Source organism: Sitodiplosis mosellana, unplaced genomic scaffold (genome assembly GCF_009176505.1).
Source record: "Sitodiplosis mosellana isolate CC-2019 unplaced genomic scaffold, AAFC_SMos_1.0 Smas_scaffold_38, whole genome shotgun sequence".
In the NCBI taxonomy this organism is placed as follows: domain Eukaryota; kingdom Metazoa; phylum Arthropoda; class Insecta; order Diptera; family Cecidomyiidae; genus Sitodiplosis; species Sitodiplosis mosellana.
The window spans coordinates 404,328-418,134 of record NW_022595280.1 but is presented as its reverse complement, the minus strand read 5'-3'; the positions used below and the strand labels follow the sequence as shown (position 1 = coordinate 418,134).

General features: G+C 37.4%; 2 protein-coding genes across 4 annotated transcripts; one reads left to right on the top strand and one right to left on the bottom strand.

Moving 5' to 3' along the window:
• Nucleotides 1-70: 70 nt before the first annotated feature.
• LOC129569543 (LIM and senescent cell antigen-like-containing domain protein 1) lies at nt 71-7,384 on the top strand. Of its 3 annotated transcripts, XM_055448458.1 has the most exons (7): nt 71-205; nt 500-553; nt 3,306-3,425; nt 3,580-3,808; nt 3,937-4,013; nt 4,101-4,501; nt 4,579-7,384. In XM_055448458.1, exons 2-7 carry the CDS (start codon nt 537-539, stop codon nt 4,773-4,775), a joined length of 1,041 nt encoding a protein of 346 aa, XP_055304433.1. In that variant the 5' UTR covers nt 71-205; nt 500-536; the 3' UTR covers nt 4,776-7,384. The 3 variants fall into 3 exon arrangements, with proteins under 3 accessions (XP_055304433.1, XP_055304434.1, XP_055304432.1); XM_055448459.1 differs by lacking the exon at nt 500-553 and having other exon boundaries at nt 81-205; nt 4,579-5,582; XM_055448457.1 differs by lacking the exons at nt 71-205; nt 500-553 and adding an exon at nt 2,411-3,171 and having other exon boundaries at nt 4,579-5,582.
• Nucleotides 4,994-13,802, bottom strand: LOC129569537 (uncharacterized). Its single transcript, XM_055448420.1, has 19 exons — nt 13,199-13,802; nt 12,841-13,094; nt 12,662-12,778; nt 12,311-12,568; nt 12,043-12,230; nt 11,640-11,938; nt 11,388-11,549; nt 11,171-11,320; nt 10,774-11,081; nt 10,555-10,678; nt 10,309-10,439; nt 9,076-10,243; nt 8,862-8,975; nt 8,676-8,800; nt 8,400-8,599; nt 7,537-8,325; nt 6,627-7,383; nt 5,847-6,558; nt 4,994-5,754 (listed from the first exon to the last, which is right to left on the bottom strand). Exons 1-19 carry the CDS (start codon nt 13,295-13,297, stop codon nt 5,644-5,646), a joined length of 6,066 nt encoding a protein of 2,021 aa, XP_055304395.1. The 5' UTR covers nt 13,298-13,802; the 3' UTR covers nt 4,994-5,643.
• Nucleotides 13,803-13,807: the final 5 nt, after the last annotated feature.

Here is a 13,807-nt window from a genome sequence, read left to right as displayed (position 1 = left end):
ATGTATGTGAATAGCAATGCTATTTGTATTGGGTGTGGGATGAGTTTACAGCACAATGTATGTGTGACTTATGAAGTAATTCTCAGTTTTTAAAGAGAAAGAAAAAGAAGAGTCGCATTTTTATCTTGTAAATATGTTGTTTGATTAGTGTATTTTTCAGTGCATTTTTTGGTTTTTACACATTTTTTTAAACAATTTTCAAAAGGTAAATAAAAAACAACGTTTTCGATAGTGATTTTACGGTGAATTTCTCTGAATGATCGATGTTTTCACAAAAGCAACAACAACTTACTATACATATTTGTGAAGAGAGAAAAAAAAAGAAGCAAAATCTCAATGTTTCCAAGTTCATCTGCTGTCCTAAATTTGTTCAGTTCTATTTTAAACATATTGGCCAAAATGGATAAATTTCAGTGAAAGTTTATTGATAACGTTTTTCCATTGACATACGGAACAATCTCTGAATAAATAAATAATCGAATTTTTGTTTATTCTTCAGAGGAAAATAGAAAAAAGATCAATCATCATAAATCGCCATGCCCCCGATCGTTGGGTAAGCAGTTCAGAGATGAGACTATTACATAGTCATTATTAGTTCCCTAAACATGGTTTTTCGTTTATAATTTCAATCATTCCCGATTTTGGCTAAACACGATTAAATTGATCTCTTTCACTCCATTTTCTTTTCTACACAATAACCAAATTACTCATTTTTTTTTTGGCCAAAGATCTAATCCCAATATTTTCTACAAATTTCACACAATTTTCCGAACAAAAGTGTTTTCAAAATATTTTGTAATTATGAGTCGCTCTAATAAGAACCTCTTTCAATCAAAATTGTAATTACTGAGTGGGTTTTTATATTTCCTACACCAAAATTAACTCGAACTGTAAACATTAACGTATTAATTTCGGAGTATCACATCACCAAATGTTCGCATTGTGCCGTTTTTGCTAACCATCTGACTAAAAAAACGCCTAACCAAATGTGAATTGTGTATAGTGAGCAGTGAAAATTCAATGATAGATCGAAAAAGAGGATCTTGTGCGATCACAAAACGGATATATTCTGCTTTGAACGTGCAACATCGATCAAATGGTTTCTATGTTTTGTCAATGAATGTGTACTGCAACCAGCCGAACGGTTGTTTGTGTGGTTGTTATTGTGAATTGTTTGGATGCGTGTGAGGTTTCATTCAGCAAAAGCCATCTGTTAAACATCAATACGATGAACGGTAGTAGCGATTCGCTGTTACTAAATATACGGCAGTTCGTATTGTGAATAAACAACGAATTCTGAACAGATCGAAATATCAACCGTGCTTTAAACTGACTGAAATGTGGATAATAACGATACATACATAAAACAAGCTGAAAATGAAGAAAAAAAATTTTTTTCAATAAGAAAAACAAAAATCTATTTCAACGAATCGAAATTCAATTCCACTGTTCCAACATTTTATTCTACGTAACAAAATGTTTCACATTTTCATAGACTGACTAGAAATGTGATTGATTTGGAATATCTGATCGAAACTAAGAGACTTAATTCTATACAATAAAATGGTCTTTAAACAGGCATAAATAAGGTTTTTTGCGAATTATTAAAATATTCCCCGTCATATCTGTTCATAACGTGACTTATTCATAGCTACTTCAGAAATCTTCTCTCACAAAATATTTGGTACTTTTGTCACATTCTTTTCCACAGCCGACATCAACGCAGTTATATCTATTTTGACAATTCGTCAATGACACAACAAATAATACGACTATTGCTTGGATTTGTTTGATATTTTGCACCATTTTCGATGTTTCTGTAACTTCAATTCGAAATGATCACAACGCGGACTGCATCTGCGCACCGTTGCACGGTCTTATATATAGCTGCATCTCTGCGCTTGGTGTTATCGATTAGAAATTATACCTTGTACAATTCAAAGAAGTTTCTATGTCAAAGATCATCGATTTCGATTATCATACGTTGAGAGCTCAGAAAAGTGCTTTGGTTTGAATTGTCGGTTGACGATTCTTGGAAAATTATTCTAAAATCAGACATACATTTTTGCGTTATCAACATATGAGAAATACTCAACTTGAGACATTCCCATTTTTATAGTTGATTAAATATCTGTTTTGACTTGAATCAACTTTAATACTAGACGAACCAATTCCAGCTTTTCTATGGAAAAATTTTATAATGGGAAATTTCAGTTTTATCTCAGACATAATTGGGCTCTGAAAAAAAGTGTATACAAATGTTGATGAATACCAACCATGCTTTGTTTTTGTGCATTCTTGTCTATGCATCACATTAAAATGCAGACGAAAAATCTCTCTTTCTCCGTCTTAATTTAACAGATGTTGTTTGCTCAATGAAAAATCGTACGGTTTAGTCGTCTACAAAAAATGAACGGCAACATTAATCCGCTACAAATTACAAATACAAACGCTCAACCCACAAGCTGTAAGCAAACACTGTGTATACAACTTTATCGAATCTATGTCACCGATGTTTCATAAATGTATATTTGTGCGCATTGCGGCGCCCCAAAATGGAACATAGTATAACTAAAGCGGCATTAAAAAAAACACTGATTCGAATACGTAGTTATCCGGTATCGCGCGGTTAGAGCAACGATCACCGACGACAACGATGTTGATCTATTTTTAAGCAGACATTTCAAAAATAAATGAACATGTTGTTGTTAGTAAGGTGCGCTCTCTCAAAACATCGCTCTTTGATGTATTACACTTGCTTCGTCGAATAATATGCTCAAATATGAGCAACGATCTTTCACTCTACGATATTGATATTTATTTCTCGGATATATTTCCTCGATATTCAATCCCCGTTTGTTGCTTGCAATCAAAGACTAGAACGTGTTTCCATCCAGTTTTGATTACAATTCATTTATCGTTTTTTTTTCGACGTGTAAACCGATATTAGCCAATCTGGAAGTTATTATGATTCCCACTAAAATATGTTTTAGTCATCAAATTTAGCAATGTAGTGGCTTCTGTATTTGACTAACCATTCGTGAAATTCAGTCATGTGTTGTCAGTCGGTTCGTTGACATAAAACGACTACTACCTATACCATAGACACAAAAATACCTTCCGTTTTGTATTACATATTGGCAGAAATATGGAGTTTCACTCTACTAAATAGTTGGTTTCATCAAATATCTTTGTTTTGTTTTTGAATAACATTCATTAACGTGATAACATGTTTCATTTTTAATGGATTTTTGTGATAAAAATGCATTTTTTTCTCGGAATACTAATTTATATTTTTTCAACAGTACCGTCATGGCTGCTAACGCCTTGGGCAATATGATTTGCTCGCGCTGCGAAGAAGGATTCGAAGTGCACGAGAAAATTGTCAATTCAAATGGGGAACTTTGGCATACGCAGTGTTTTGTGTAAGTTGAAATATGTGGTAACCAATATCATTGAAGCTTTTTCCATTAATTGTTTTTTTTTCACTTCGTGAACTTATTTTCAGTACATGAATTTCAGTAGAATTCCCTTTTCCATAAAATAACGTTGATTCTATCATTTTACTTTAAAACACAGTTGTGCTCAGTGCTTTCGTGCCTTCCAGGATGGCATCTTCTATGAATTCGAAGGTCGCAAGTATTGTGAACGTGATTTTCATGTTCTTTTTGCTCCGTGTTGCAACAAATGCGGTGAATTCGTCATTGGACGCGTTATAAAGGCTATGGCCGCCAGCTGGCATCCACAGTGCTTCTGTTGTGAATCTTGCCACAAAGAACTGGCCGATTGTGGATTTATTCGTAATCAAGTGAGTTGTTTTTGAAATCCAAGTTTAAAACTCTTTGCAATCCGGTTTTTTCTTAGTTTTTGTTAGAATTCTCTAAGAAAGAAGTTTTTTTTGTCAATAACACAATATTTTTATGCTTATCCATATAGAATCGCGCTTTGTGCCACGATTGCAATGCCAGAGAAAAGGCAGGCGAACTTGGAAAATACATTTGCCATAAATGCCAGTGAGTTGTTTGACTCTTTTCAATTGACTATTTCATTGAAATATTGAAATGATACTAACAAAGAATTTCGGTTTCTTCCCATTCTAGTGGCATTATTGATGGTCCACCACTTCGATTCCGTGGTGAAGTCTACCACGGCTACCATTTTAATTGTACGTCGTGCAACTGTGAATTGGATTCGACGGCTCGTGAAGTGAAAAGTCGTCCAGGTTTTGCAGCCAATGACATGAATGAGTTGTATTGCTTGCGTTGCCACGATAAAATGGGTATCCCAATCTGTGGTGCTTGTCGTCGTCCGATCGAAGAGCGTGTTGTTACCGCCCTCGGGAAAAATTGGCACGTCGAGCATTTTGTGTGTGCCAAGTGTGAAAAACCATTCTTAGGGCATCGGCACTACGAGAAACGTGGCTTAGCCTACTGTGAAACGCATTACCATCAACTGTTCGGCAACTTGTGCTTCGTTTGCAATCAAGTCATCGGTGGTGATGGTAGGTTGACTAGACAACATATACAAAATTACTGGATTTTTCCTACGAAATTCGTGTTGTTTCTCCTTTATCCGTAGTTTTCACCGCTTTGAACAAGGCCTGGTGTGTGCATCATTTCTCATGCTCCGTTTGCGACACTAAAATGACGCAAAAGTCCAAATTCTACGAATATGACGAGAAGCCCGTTTGCAAGAAATGCTACGAGAAGTTCCCAACTGAGCTCCGTCGCCGATTAAGAATATCACATGAAAACACCATGAAGAAGCCAACATAAAAAGCCCAACATTTGTTTTTTTTAAACTTCCACCTGGAATAAAACACCCATCTTCACGAAGAAAGAACGAGAAAAACTCCGAATCCATTACTGCCAAAATGAAGATGAAGCCAACGAATTTTCTGTAGTCGTATTTATGGCCAATGGGAACATTGTTGTATCCGAAAAACCAATTATTAACCTTAACCAAAACATGAAATTAACAAGACCATAGTCACTTGGATATTTAAATTTTTGTTTATTATTTTATTTTAATTGAATAATATCCGTATTTTTCTCTTTTGTATGATTTATCTTTAACAATGTTTATTTTGTATTGAATTCATTGTGCCTAAACTGTATGATTCATGTGCCTTATATAAAAATACAATTAATTCAATGCATATTTCGAAATGAACGATTCTAATCGAGATCATTTGTATTAATACCGATTTTGATTCTAATCAAACGGTCGAATCTCATCAATTCGAGACTTACAATGCTTAGGCTAGTTTCAATTGATGATGAACAACTTGATAGTCTTCATACTTGTCATTCAATTTCTGTTCTAGCTCAATCTACTGAACATAAACAAACATTCGCAACATAACAACAAATGCAAAAAAATACCGAATATCTGATCTTTAGGTCATCGTGCATGGTGAGACTTCCAATGATTCAGATATCGTTGCATTATTATGCGATGTCAAGTGGGAACATTTTCATCTCGAAAACTTATTTTAGTTGTAGCAATGCGATATTCACAGTTGTCGAGACTTGCTCGAATACTTAAAATAAAACTTAATAAATGTTCAAAATCTAACACAATTCGACTGAGTTTTGATATTTGCAAAATTGCAACAATTTTCTCCGACAGGATGCTCTTTCATTATAGCTCTAGCATTTTTACAGCCTGCACTGTGACAAATGGAAAGATATCGTACTCTTCCAAATTGATGATCGCTTCCTTCAGTGTCTCGTGGCGATGTGACATCAGCAGCTGTGAAATGGAACGAACAAAATTGCTTTTAGAATATGATAACGATTTGCAACCTTCCGCTCGAAGCATCAAATGATTGCTTTGCACTTTACCTTTTTGATTTGTGGTTTGAGCTCGTCTCTGGACAGAGCTAGAATCACGGCTCCGAAATGGAACTGCTTCATTGCGATGCACGTTTCGACCAAATCGACGAAATTGAGCTTGTGTTTGACTGGACACGATTGAAGAATGAACAATGATTTGGACAGCGCTTCATCTTGTTCATCTGTGCGTAGTTTGCCCATGTTCTTGAACGGTAATCGAATTAAATAATTAAAGGCGGCCACAATGCCATCCGAATGAACGATTTCTGGCTTCACCGAGATTTTGTTGATAATCGAATTGAGCTCATCGGCCATGTGTAGAGCGACCATTTGCCGTAAGACATTGTTCCAAATTTTCGGCTCATAAATGTTATAGCCCAAACAGATGTACGTGATGACACTCAATGCCTTCGGATTCGTTGCATGCGACGACCAAATTTGCTTTAGAATTTTGATTTTATCATACGATTGGAACTTTTCAATCGACAACATATAACCGAACGGCTTCAAATGATGCACACATTTCAGTGCAATGTACTTTGATTCTTCGACAAATTCTAAGAATGTTGGGTTCATATCTTTGTTGGCCAATTTGATGAGACATTCGAACAGCTGCAGCTGACGGCTGGTGTTCATGCTTTCGCCCTGCCCAGTGAATATATTGTTGATGATAAATTGTGACGCACCCACTGGATCCCATGATTTGAGTATGTAGTATGCTCTGAAATGAGGAGAAATCGTTAGCCTATTCGATTGATTATTAACAAAAACTGAGAAAAATTGACATACTTTTCAACCGAAAGATTGGCATTCTCGTCTTCATCTTTCATTGGTGTAACGGTTGAATTGAGCTCATCATCATACAGCGTTTGCTCCAGTGGGTTATTTTCATTCGTTGCTCCAACTGCAAGCCATTGCTTTAGCAGACTCGTTTGAATGTCATGGAATTTCAATCCAAACAATTTGGCAAATTCTTCGGCCACCTTGTTCACATCGCACTTGGAATCGGTGTTGTTCAAATTTGTGCGATTGTACAGTGCTTTGATGAGCTCTTGTGGATTGGCAATCAAGTCAGACAAATCATCATCGTACAAGCCGTACAAGTGCAGTTGATGTTGCACTTTAAGCACCGAATACTTGCTTTTGATTTTAAGAGCAAGATCTTTCGATCGTTGCACTTCGTTCAGCGCCGCTTGATTTTGTTTGACAAACTTGTAGCATTGATATGCGGCTTCCAATTGATCGGCCCCTTCTGGTGCATTGCTGAACACCATATACAAAACCAATAAAATGCGATGAATATCTTTCATATGATACACAACATGCATCACCGACTGTAAGAATGCATTATTCACCGGTTGCAAGCACCACGCGCTATGCTCCTTATTGCTCGATTGACGCTCGCTTAGCACTTTTTTGAACACGGTCATGCATAGCGTATCTTTTTCCTGGTCGATTTCAACAGCATTCACAATGCCATGCATATGTGAACTGAACTTGATCAACGGGAACCATTCAACACAATCTTCGATTGTCACCACGTCTCCTGTTTCGATGGAAAAAGGGTAAAAAAAGATGAGTAAGAAAAGAAAGAATGAAAAGATGGGTCATGCAAGAAAGACTTGAATCAAAATGACGACCCACACGCTAGATCGATGACCAACGGTTCGAAATTAGGTGATAATCAAAGTACACATACCAAGAAAATCTTGCAGCGATTCAGTGACGACCATCAAGAATGGCAAACGATACTTTGATATTTTCGGCATTATCGTCGATTCGCCCTGTTTTCGAATCCACCAATCGGTTTCAAATTGAGCGACCCGTCTTTCACGCTTCTTAACCATTTTGTGCTTGAGAAATAGCAAGATGTGGCTCCATTGCTGCACTTCAACTCGAAGCTCTCGAATCTCCGATAAGATATTGAGCACACACAAGAAGAGCTCATAGAAATACGGATTGATATTGTTGATGATTTCATACAAATTATTGCCGAGCATTTTCATATCAGTCACTTGTGCAAGATACGGTTCGCACAAAGCTCGCAATTTTTCTGCTGATGTGTGAACAACAGTGATTTCTTCACCCAATTCATTGGTTTGGGTGTCAAACTCGAGCTCTTGCACACTAAGAATCGTACTAATCTGTGTGACGAGCACCTTCTGGAAGCTCCATTCGAAATCTTTGCTCATTCTCTCCAGCAACTGAATATCAAACATTTTCTGATTCATCGATGTGAAAAGTTCGGGGAACGAGATCTGGAAATCATCTTTGATACTCGGGTCGAGCTGTCGCAATTGCATGTAATACTTGTATTTCAAATGTGCTTCCTTGGCCGCTTTAGCCAGAAAAGCGTCGCCAGTGAGTTCGCAATACTTTTCGGTTAATTGTAGGCAGTTCATTTTTGACAGACCACCTTTTAGCTCGTCTGATAGCATTCGTAATGCTCTTTCAGGGTCGGAGTGGGAGCGTAGTATCGGGACTAGCACTAAATGATGGAATAAATGAACAGAATGGTGAATTTGCAATGAAAACTTTTTTTTTATGAAACAATGAACTTACAGTGGAATTGCGGCTCCTTTTGATGCAATGCTGACTTCAACACCTTTTGAAAGTACATATCTTCCAAACTGCTACTAAATAGCTTTTTGCTGGAGGACTTTTGTTGCGTTCGGATACAGTGAATGATTGAGAAGACCGTTGTGTGCAGCTTCATTTTGACCAACTGTTCCAACGATGACAGTAGCTTGTTGCGATCGAAACTGGATTTGGAATCAATGTTAACCATGGGATTCACATGAGAATTTGAAAAATGGTATCTCTTTCGATTGTACTTACGGTTCATCTGTAGTATGAACGTCCTTGAAATAGTTGTAGAACGATGTCGTTGGCTGTAATTCACATATCACAGCTTGCAGCGTAAGTGACAGAGTCTTGATTACTGCTGCGCTTTTATGTTCAATCTTGAAAGGAAACAAAGCAAATGAATTGATGCAAAGCACAAGAATTCAGTTTGAATTTTACCACAGGAATCGGATTAACGTGGTTCACTTCTTCAAATATTGACATCGAGTCACGGCGGCGAGTTGTGGATGTTGTTTCCAGCTTGTTCAGGCTCTCAAGAGCGTCTTGAATTGTCTGAAATCAGAAGGAATGTGTGAAAATGAATTGAAATTCCATTTGGACTTTGGCTTTGAATTAGCTATTTCTGAGCTTGAATTTTATCCATTGCCCTTACCTCGTCATCGTCGTCAACATTCCCATCAAGAAACTGATGAAATTGCGTGAGCTCGAATGCATTCATTCCAATTTTGGCAAAGTGGATGAGCTGCTGCACATCAACTATGTCCATTCCCTTCACCTTTTGTGCATAAAAACAGGCCATTGGATAAGCGTATGAGTCTGACTCATCCGGGCAAACTGATTCCGATGATGATGCATGATACTGCTGAGTGATCAGAGTCACAGCCATTTTGATATAATTCTGATTGGTTCCAGCGTCTTCATCGCGGAACAGTTTGGCCAACAGCGTTGTGAATTTGACATTGTTGATTGTTATGGCCAGCTTGAAAATGATATCAAACTTATTCACTTTCAACGCTGCTGCCAATACTTTGACATTATGCCAGATGTCATCAGCCAAATTCTTCTCGTTTGTCTTGAGAATTTGAAGCAATTTGTCGATGCCAGTGTCTAAGTACACCTTGACCTTTTCCTTATTGGCCAACTCTTCCAATGTGAGGCTCATGTTCAATGCACTCTTTTTCAGCAGCTGTAAATTCTTCAGATCCTTGATTTTCTCTTTATTCTCATCACCGATATCCTTATCCATTACAAATACCAGAAGCTCCATTAAATGCTCATACGTTTCGGGCTTATTCATGTAATCGCCAATCATGAGTGGAGTGATATTGGCAATCTTCGTATAACACGTTCGAGCTTCATCTTCGCTGAGTGTCTTGAGATACTGTATCGCTTTTTGAATATGACCATCACGCGACAAATGATAGACACAATAGAAATTTGTTTCCGGATTTATTTCCGAGGAGAATTTCTTGAAAATCTCCAAATCCGAAAGCAATTCATCACGGTTTTGGGTTATCATGCGAAGTACAAATTTCGTCGGATTGCCACTGGAATCAGCACGCCATCCATACTTGGTACGCAACATTTTCACTTGCTGCATTTTGTATTCGTTATCGATTTCTTTTGCAAATGCATGTGACGATGCACGAAGCTCAATGATCGGATTCATTTCTTCGGGCCATGGAACTGGTGCCAATTTTGCTATCGTCAATGCATACCTCAATTTCACTTCTTGATTTGTGATCAATTTTAAACAGACCACCGCTCGAGGCAACCACATTCGCAATGCTGAACGGTACTGTGTTAAATGCTCGATGTATCTGAATGTTGGACATTTCGGTTAGTGGAATGAACGGATGAAATAAATGACAGCCAATTCACTTACCGAGTCAGTGTATTCTGAAGCTTTGCCCCCTTTTCAGTGAACACCACAAACAGGAACTTGTTCACTAGATCCGGTAGATTTTTTATATTGATGCGTTGCAACAAATTGAAAGCACAGTCTTCAATCGTGCTCTGAAAGAGATTGAAATTTGTTTGAGTTACCGATTGGTTTTGGAGATGACTCCCTGGTTCATTTTTTGTTTGAATTAACTGTTTTTCTTGAACAAAACTACTTCAGACCACTTACTTCGTGATACTCCTCGAAATTGACATGCAAATTGTACTGGTTTTTCAGCACCAAAAGCTCTTCCATAGCATCGATGATCGTGCTCAATTTTTCCAGGCTGAGATCATAGTGACGACGTTGATCGCTAAAATTGAGTGAATTGTCAATTGAAGAAACTCCCAAAAGAAATCTCTCTCTCTAACGAGATAGACAAAAAGGGAAAACATAAAAATCACTTACGCAAATGTGAACTTAACGCTCTTGCATATGTCCAACATTTTTTTGCCAAATTCAATGCCAATGGCTGGCCAATCGTTTGAACGCTCGTAGGATACTGTTTTCGCTATGACCCAATCGATGATTTTCGGCATTGTTTCCGGCAATTCTTCTGCAACTAGTGGGAAAAAATGACGCATCCACTGAATTATGCCGAATGGTTCGATTTCCTTCGGGATTTCTCTCAGCATTTTGAGAGCCGTTTCGTGCTTTAAATGTGGAATGATGCAACATGCATGCTGTTTCAAAATTAAACACGCGGCTGAAATATTCTTTAAATTTTGATGAAAAACAATTAATTTTAAATCGGCATATTAGGATTTGGTTCCTTATTGGTCCATATTCTGATTTCAATCTTTACCGTTTCCATGTATTTCAAGCAATAATTCCCTAAATTTTGATGCTGAACGAACTTTTGCCATTGCATCATGCATTCATTCGGGTCAATCAACTGTAGAGTGTTCAATCGCAGCAGTTGCTCTTTGATCTCCTCGCCGATTTTCGGGTGATTCTGTGTGATTTGAATTGAAAATAGTAAGTTGAGTACAGAAAAATTGAGTCTCTCCTCGATCACTTACATCAAACTTGATGGCTTTGGTCAAAAACTCCAAGAGTTTCTTCATAACCTTTCGATCGGGCATTTCCAAGTTGCGTAGCTGTAGAAGGAATTCAGTGTTTGTGATTTTCTTGGCCACTCCAATCAAATCATCAAGACGTTTTTGCAATGTTTCAACATCATTCTGAAATGGAAATGCTTTTAGTATTTGCTCGAAATGAATGGATGAATAAGAAGTTTTTGAATGAATTTATTGAAATAGACATGAGCTTACTTGATTGATTGAACCCATTTCTTGCAGGATTCGCTTGGCTTTCACTTCATAGATTGGTTGCGGGTCCAAGTTGAATTTCCTTGCCAAATCTTCAGCTTCAACCAACATGCCCTTGGTCAAAAGAGTGTGAAGACGTTTTTCGGGCTGTGACTCGGATACCATATTCAAGTGGATACTTTCGACATATTTTGACGGCGTTGATCGATTTCCGCCGAAGTAAAAGATACTTGCGGATGCTTTTGGTTGATCTATCAACCAGACCTGATTGGATACAGGCAACGAACACTTGCAATTCATATCTGCAATGGTAAATGATTTGAATGTTAAATTTTTTTTCAAATAGTTCAATTGTTCCAGGAATGCATTCCATTCAATGGATACAAAATGATTCATTTGAACTCACTTGGAAAATCAAAAACCTTCAAAAATGTCGATTCTGATCGATCTGCGGTTAATGCAAGTATTTCGATACCATCATCATTAGTGGCCGTCATGATGAGGTCTTGAACTTTTTCGATTGATTCAATGGGATTCACCAGACCTGTGTATGGACACAATTCGAACATAGCTCCACTTTCTGTTAACGCAAACCTAGATTCGAAGAGGATAAATGAAAGTTTGACTACTTTTTTCACATTGGCAAAAAACAAACAAAACAAAGTTGAACTCACGTCAAAGTGTTATCACTTTGTAATTGCTTGACGCCATTCAATTTGATTCGATGCTCAACTCCGTGAGATTTCATGAAAATGTGGTCTTCACCAGAGTAAACGTGCATCGGATGACCTTCGTAGGTTGTTATTGTGTATGACGAAACAACGACATTCGTACGCTTTGCGTTGGCTATATCCAACGTGATATTATTGCTAATTGTTTCATCAAAACCCACATTTGGTTCTGGTTTTACTAAGTTGTCGATTCCATGAAGCCTGGCATTTTGTTCAAATTGAATGAATTTTATTAATTTATTGCATGTGATTTTGCATAAAATTTGTCAACGATTTTGGTAAATTTCGACTTACTTATAAACGACACCATTTGTACAGCAAAAGTAGTATGTCGAATAGTATTCGATAACATCAACGAATGTGCGCCGTGGTGTATTGAACGATTCATCTACATTTTGCTTATTGATTTGGCTAAACGTGAAGAAAAGACAACATTTTTGGTTCGAAAAATAAATTGTTTATTGAATGCTTACGTGTTGAATACAGGTCCCTTATCCATGCTGGCCAACGCCAAACCGACTATACTTCCATCCGATAGGCCGCATATTATCAGCGCACCATCCGATGAAATCGTCAAACAATCGATGTCGCACGGAAATGCAATGACTTTTGTATTCTGGCTTCGGCCGCTAATCAAATCCTTTTCCAACAAATGCAATATTTTATCGATGGCAACGACAACATGCTCATTGCGATAGGTGGCCCGTAATCTCGGATCATGATCGATCTAATTGATTTGTGAATCCCAAATTGTGATAAGTCAATCGAACCAAAACGGTGGATGCGAGAAAAAAAAACTCATGAAGAATGTGCAATTGCAAACACACTTACCGAAGTTGGATCGCTATTGTCGATGCGCACCAAAGTGTTCACCGAGAATGTGTCATTGAACACTTCATCTTCTGATAGAACACCGATCTGGTTCCACATATTCGATATCGTCTTCAATTCAATTCAAATTAAAACTAATAACTAATCAAAAATACCGTTTAAAATAATACTAAAAAGATCTTTAACAAATGCTAACAAAATCACGCGTTAAAAACAGTTTCCAAACTGTGTGAAAAAAGGCTCGCCAAATGCTGTGCTTCGAGATGCGATGTAGTTTTTTCAGATGTTAAACAACGAATGAAATTCGAATGAGACAGTGAAAAAGTGACAACAACTAGCAACAGCGCCATTTGTGTTATAGGAATCGTTGATTCAAATGTCAAAACGGGTAAAATGTTTGTGTTTCAGTTTTCGTGTTTTGCTCATCAACATTTTATATTTCGAGTTTTTATTCGCTCGTTTTGAATGAATATTTAATTTTTTTGTTTGAAAAAAATTTCCAACGCAAAAATTCCAACCAAAAAATTTCGATTCAATCGATAGACGACAAGCATCTGAAGCAAAACAACAGCCGATACGATATACTCTCGCTGAGAGCCAACTTCACGT

What these genes read in the sequence shown, in the direction of transcription:
- LOC129569543 (XM_055448457.1), top strand. Translation starts at nt 3,149, where the DNA reads ATGGAGTTTCACTCTACTAAATA. An exon ending in GAGTTTCACTCTACTAAATA is followed by an intron (nt 3,172 to 3,305) that starts GTTGGTTTCATC and finishes TTTTTTCAACAG; the next exon opens with TACCGTCATGGCTGCTAACG. An exon ending in TCAAGTCATCGGTGGTGATG is followed by an intron (nt 4,502 to 4,578) that starts GTAGGTTGACTA and finishes CTTTATCCGTAG; the next exon opens with TTTTCACCGCTTTGAACAAG.
- LOC129569537 (XM_055448420.1), bottom strand. Translation starts at nt 13,297, where the DNA reads ATGTGGAACCAGATCGGTGTTCTATCAGAAGATGAAGTGTTCAATGAC. An exon ending in AGCGTTAAGTTCACATTTGC is followed by an intron (nt 10,679 to 10,773) that starts GTAAGTGATTTT and finishes ACTCAATTTTAG; the next exon opens with CGATCAACGTCGTCACTATG. An exon ending in TCAAACCACAAATCAAAAAG is followed by an intron (nt 5,755 to 5,846) that starts GTAAAGTGCAAA and finishes TCCATTTCACAG; the next exon opens with CTGCTGATGTCACATCGCCA.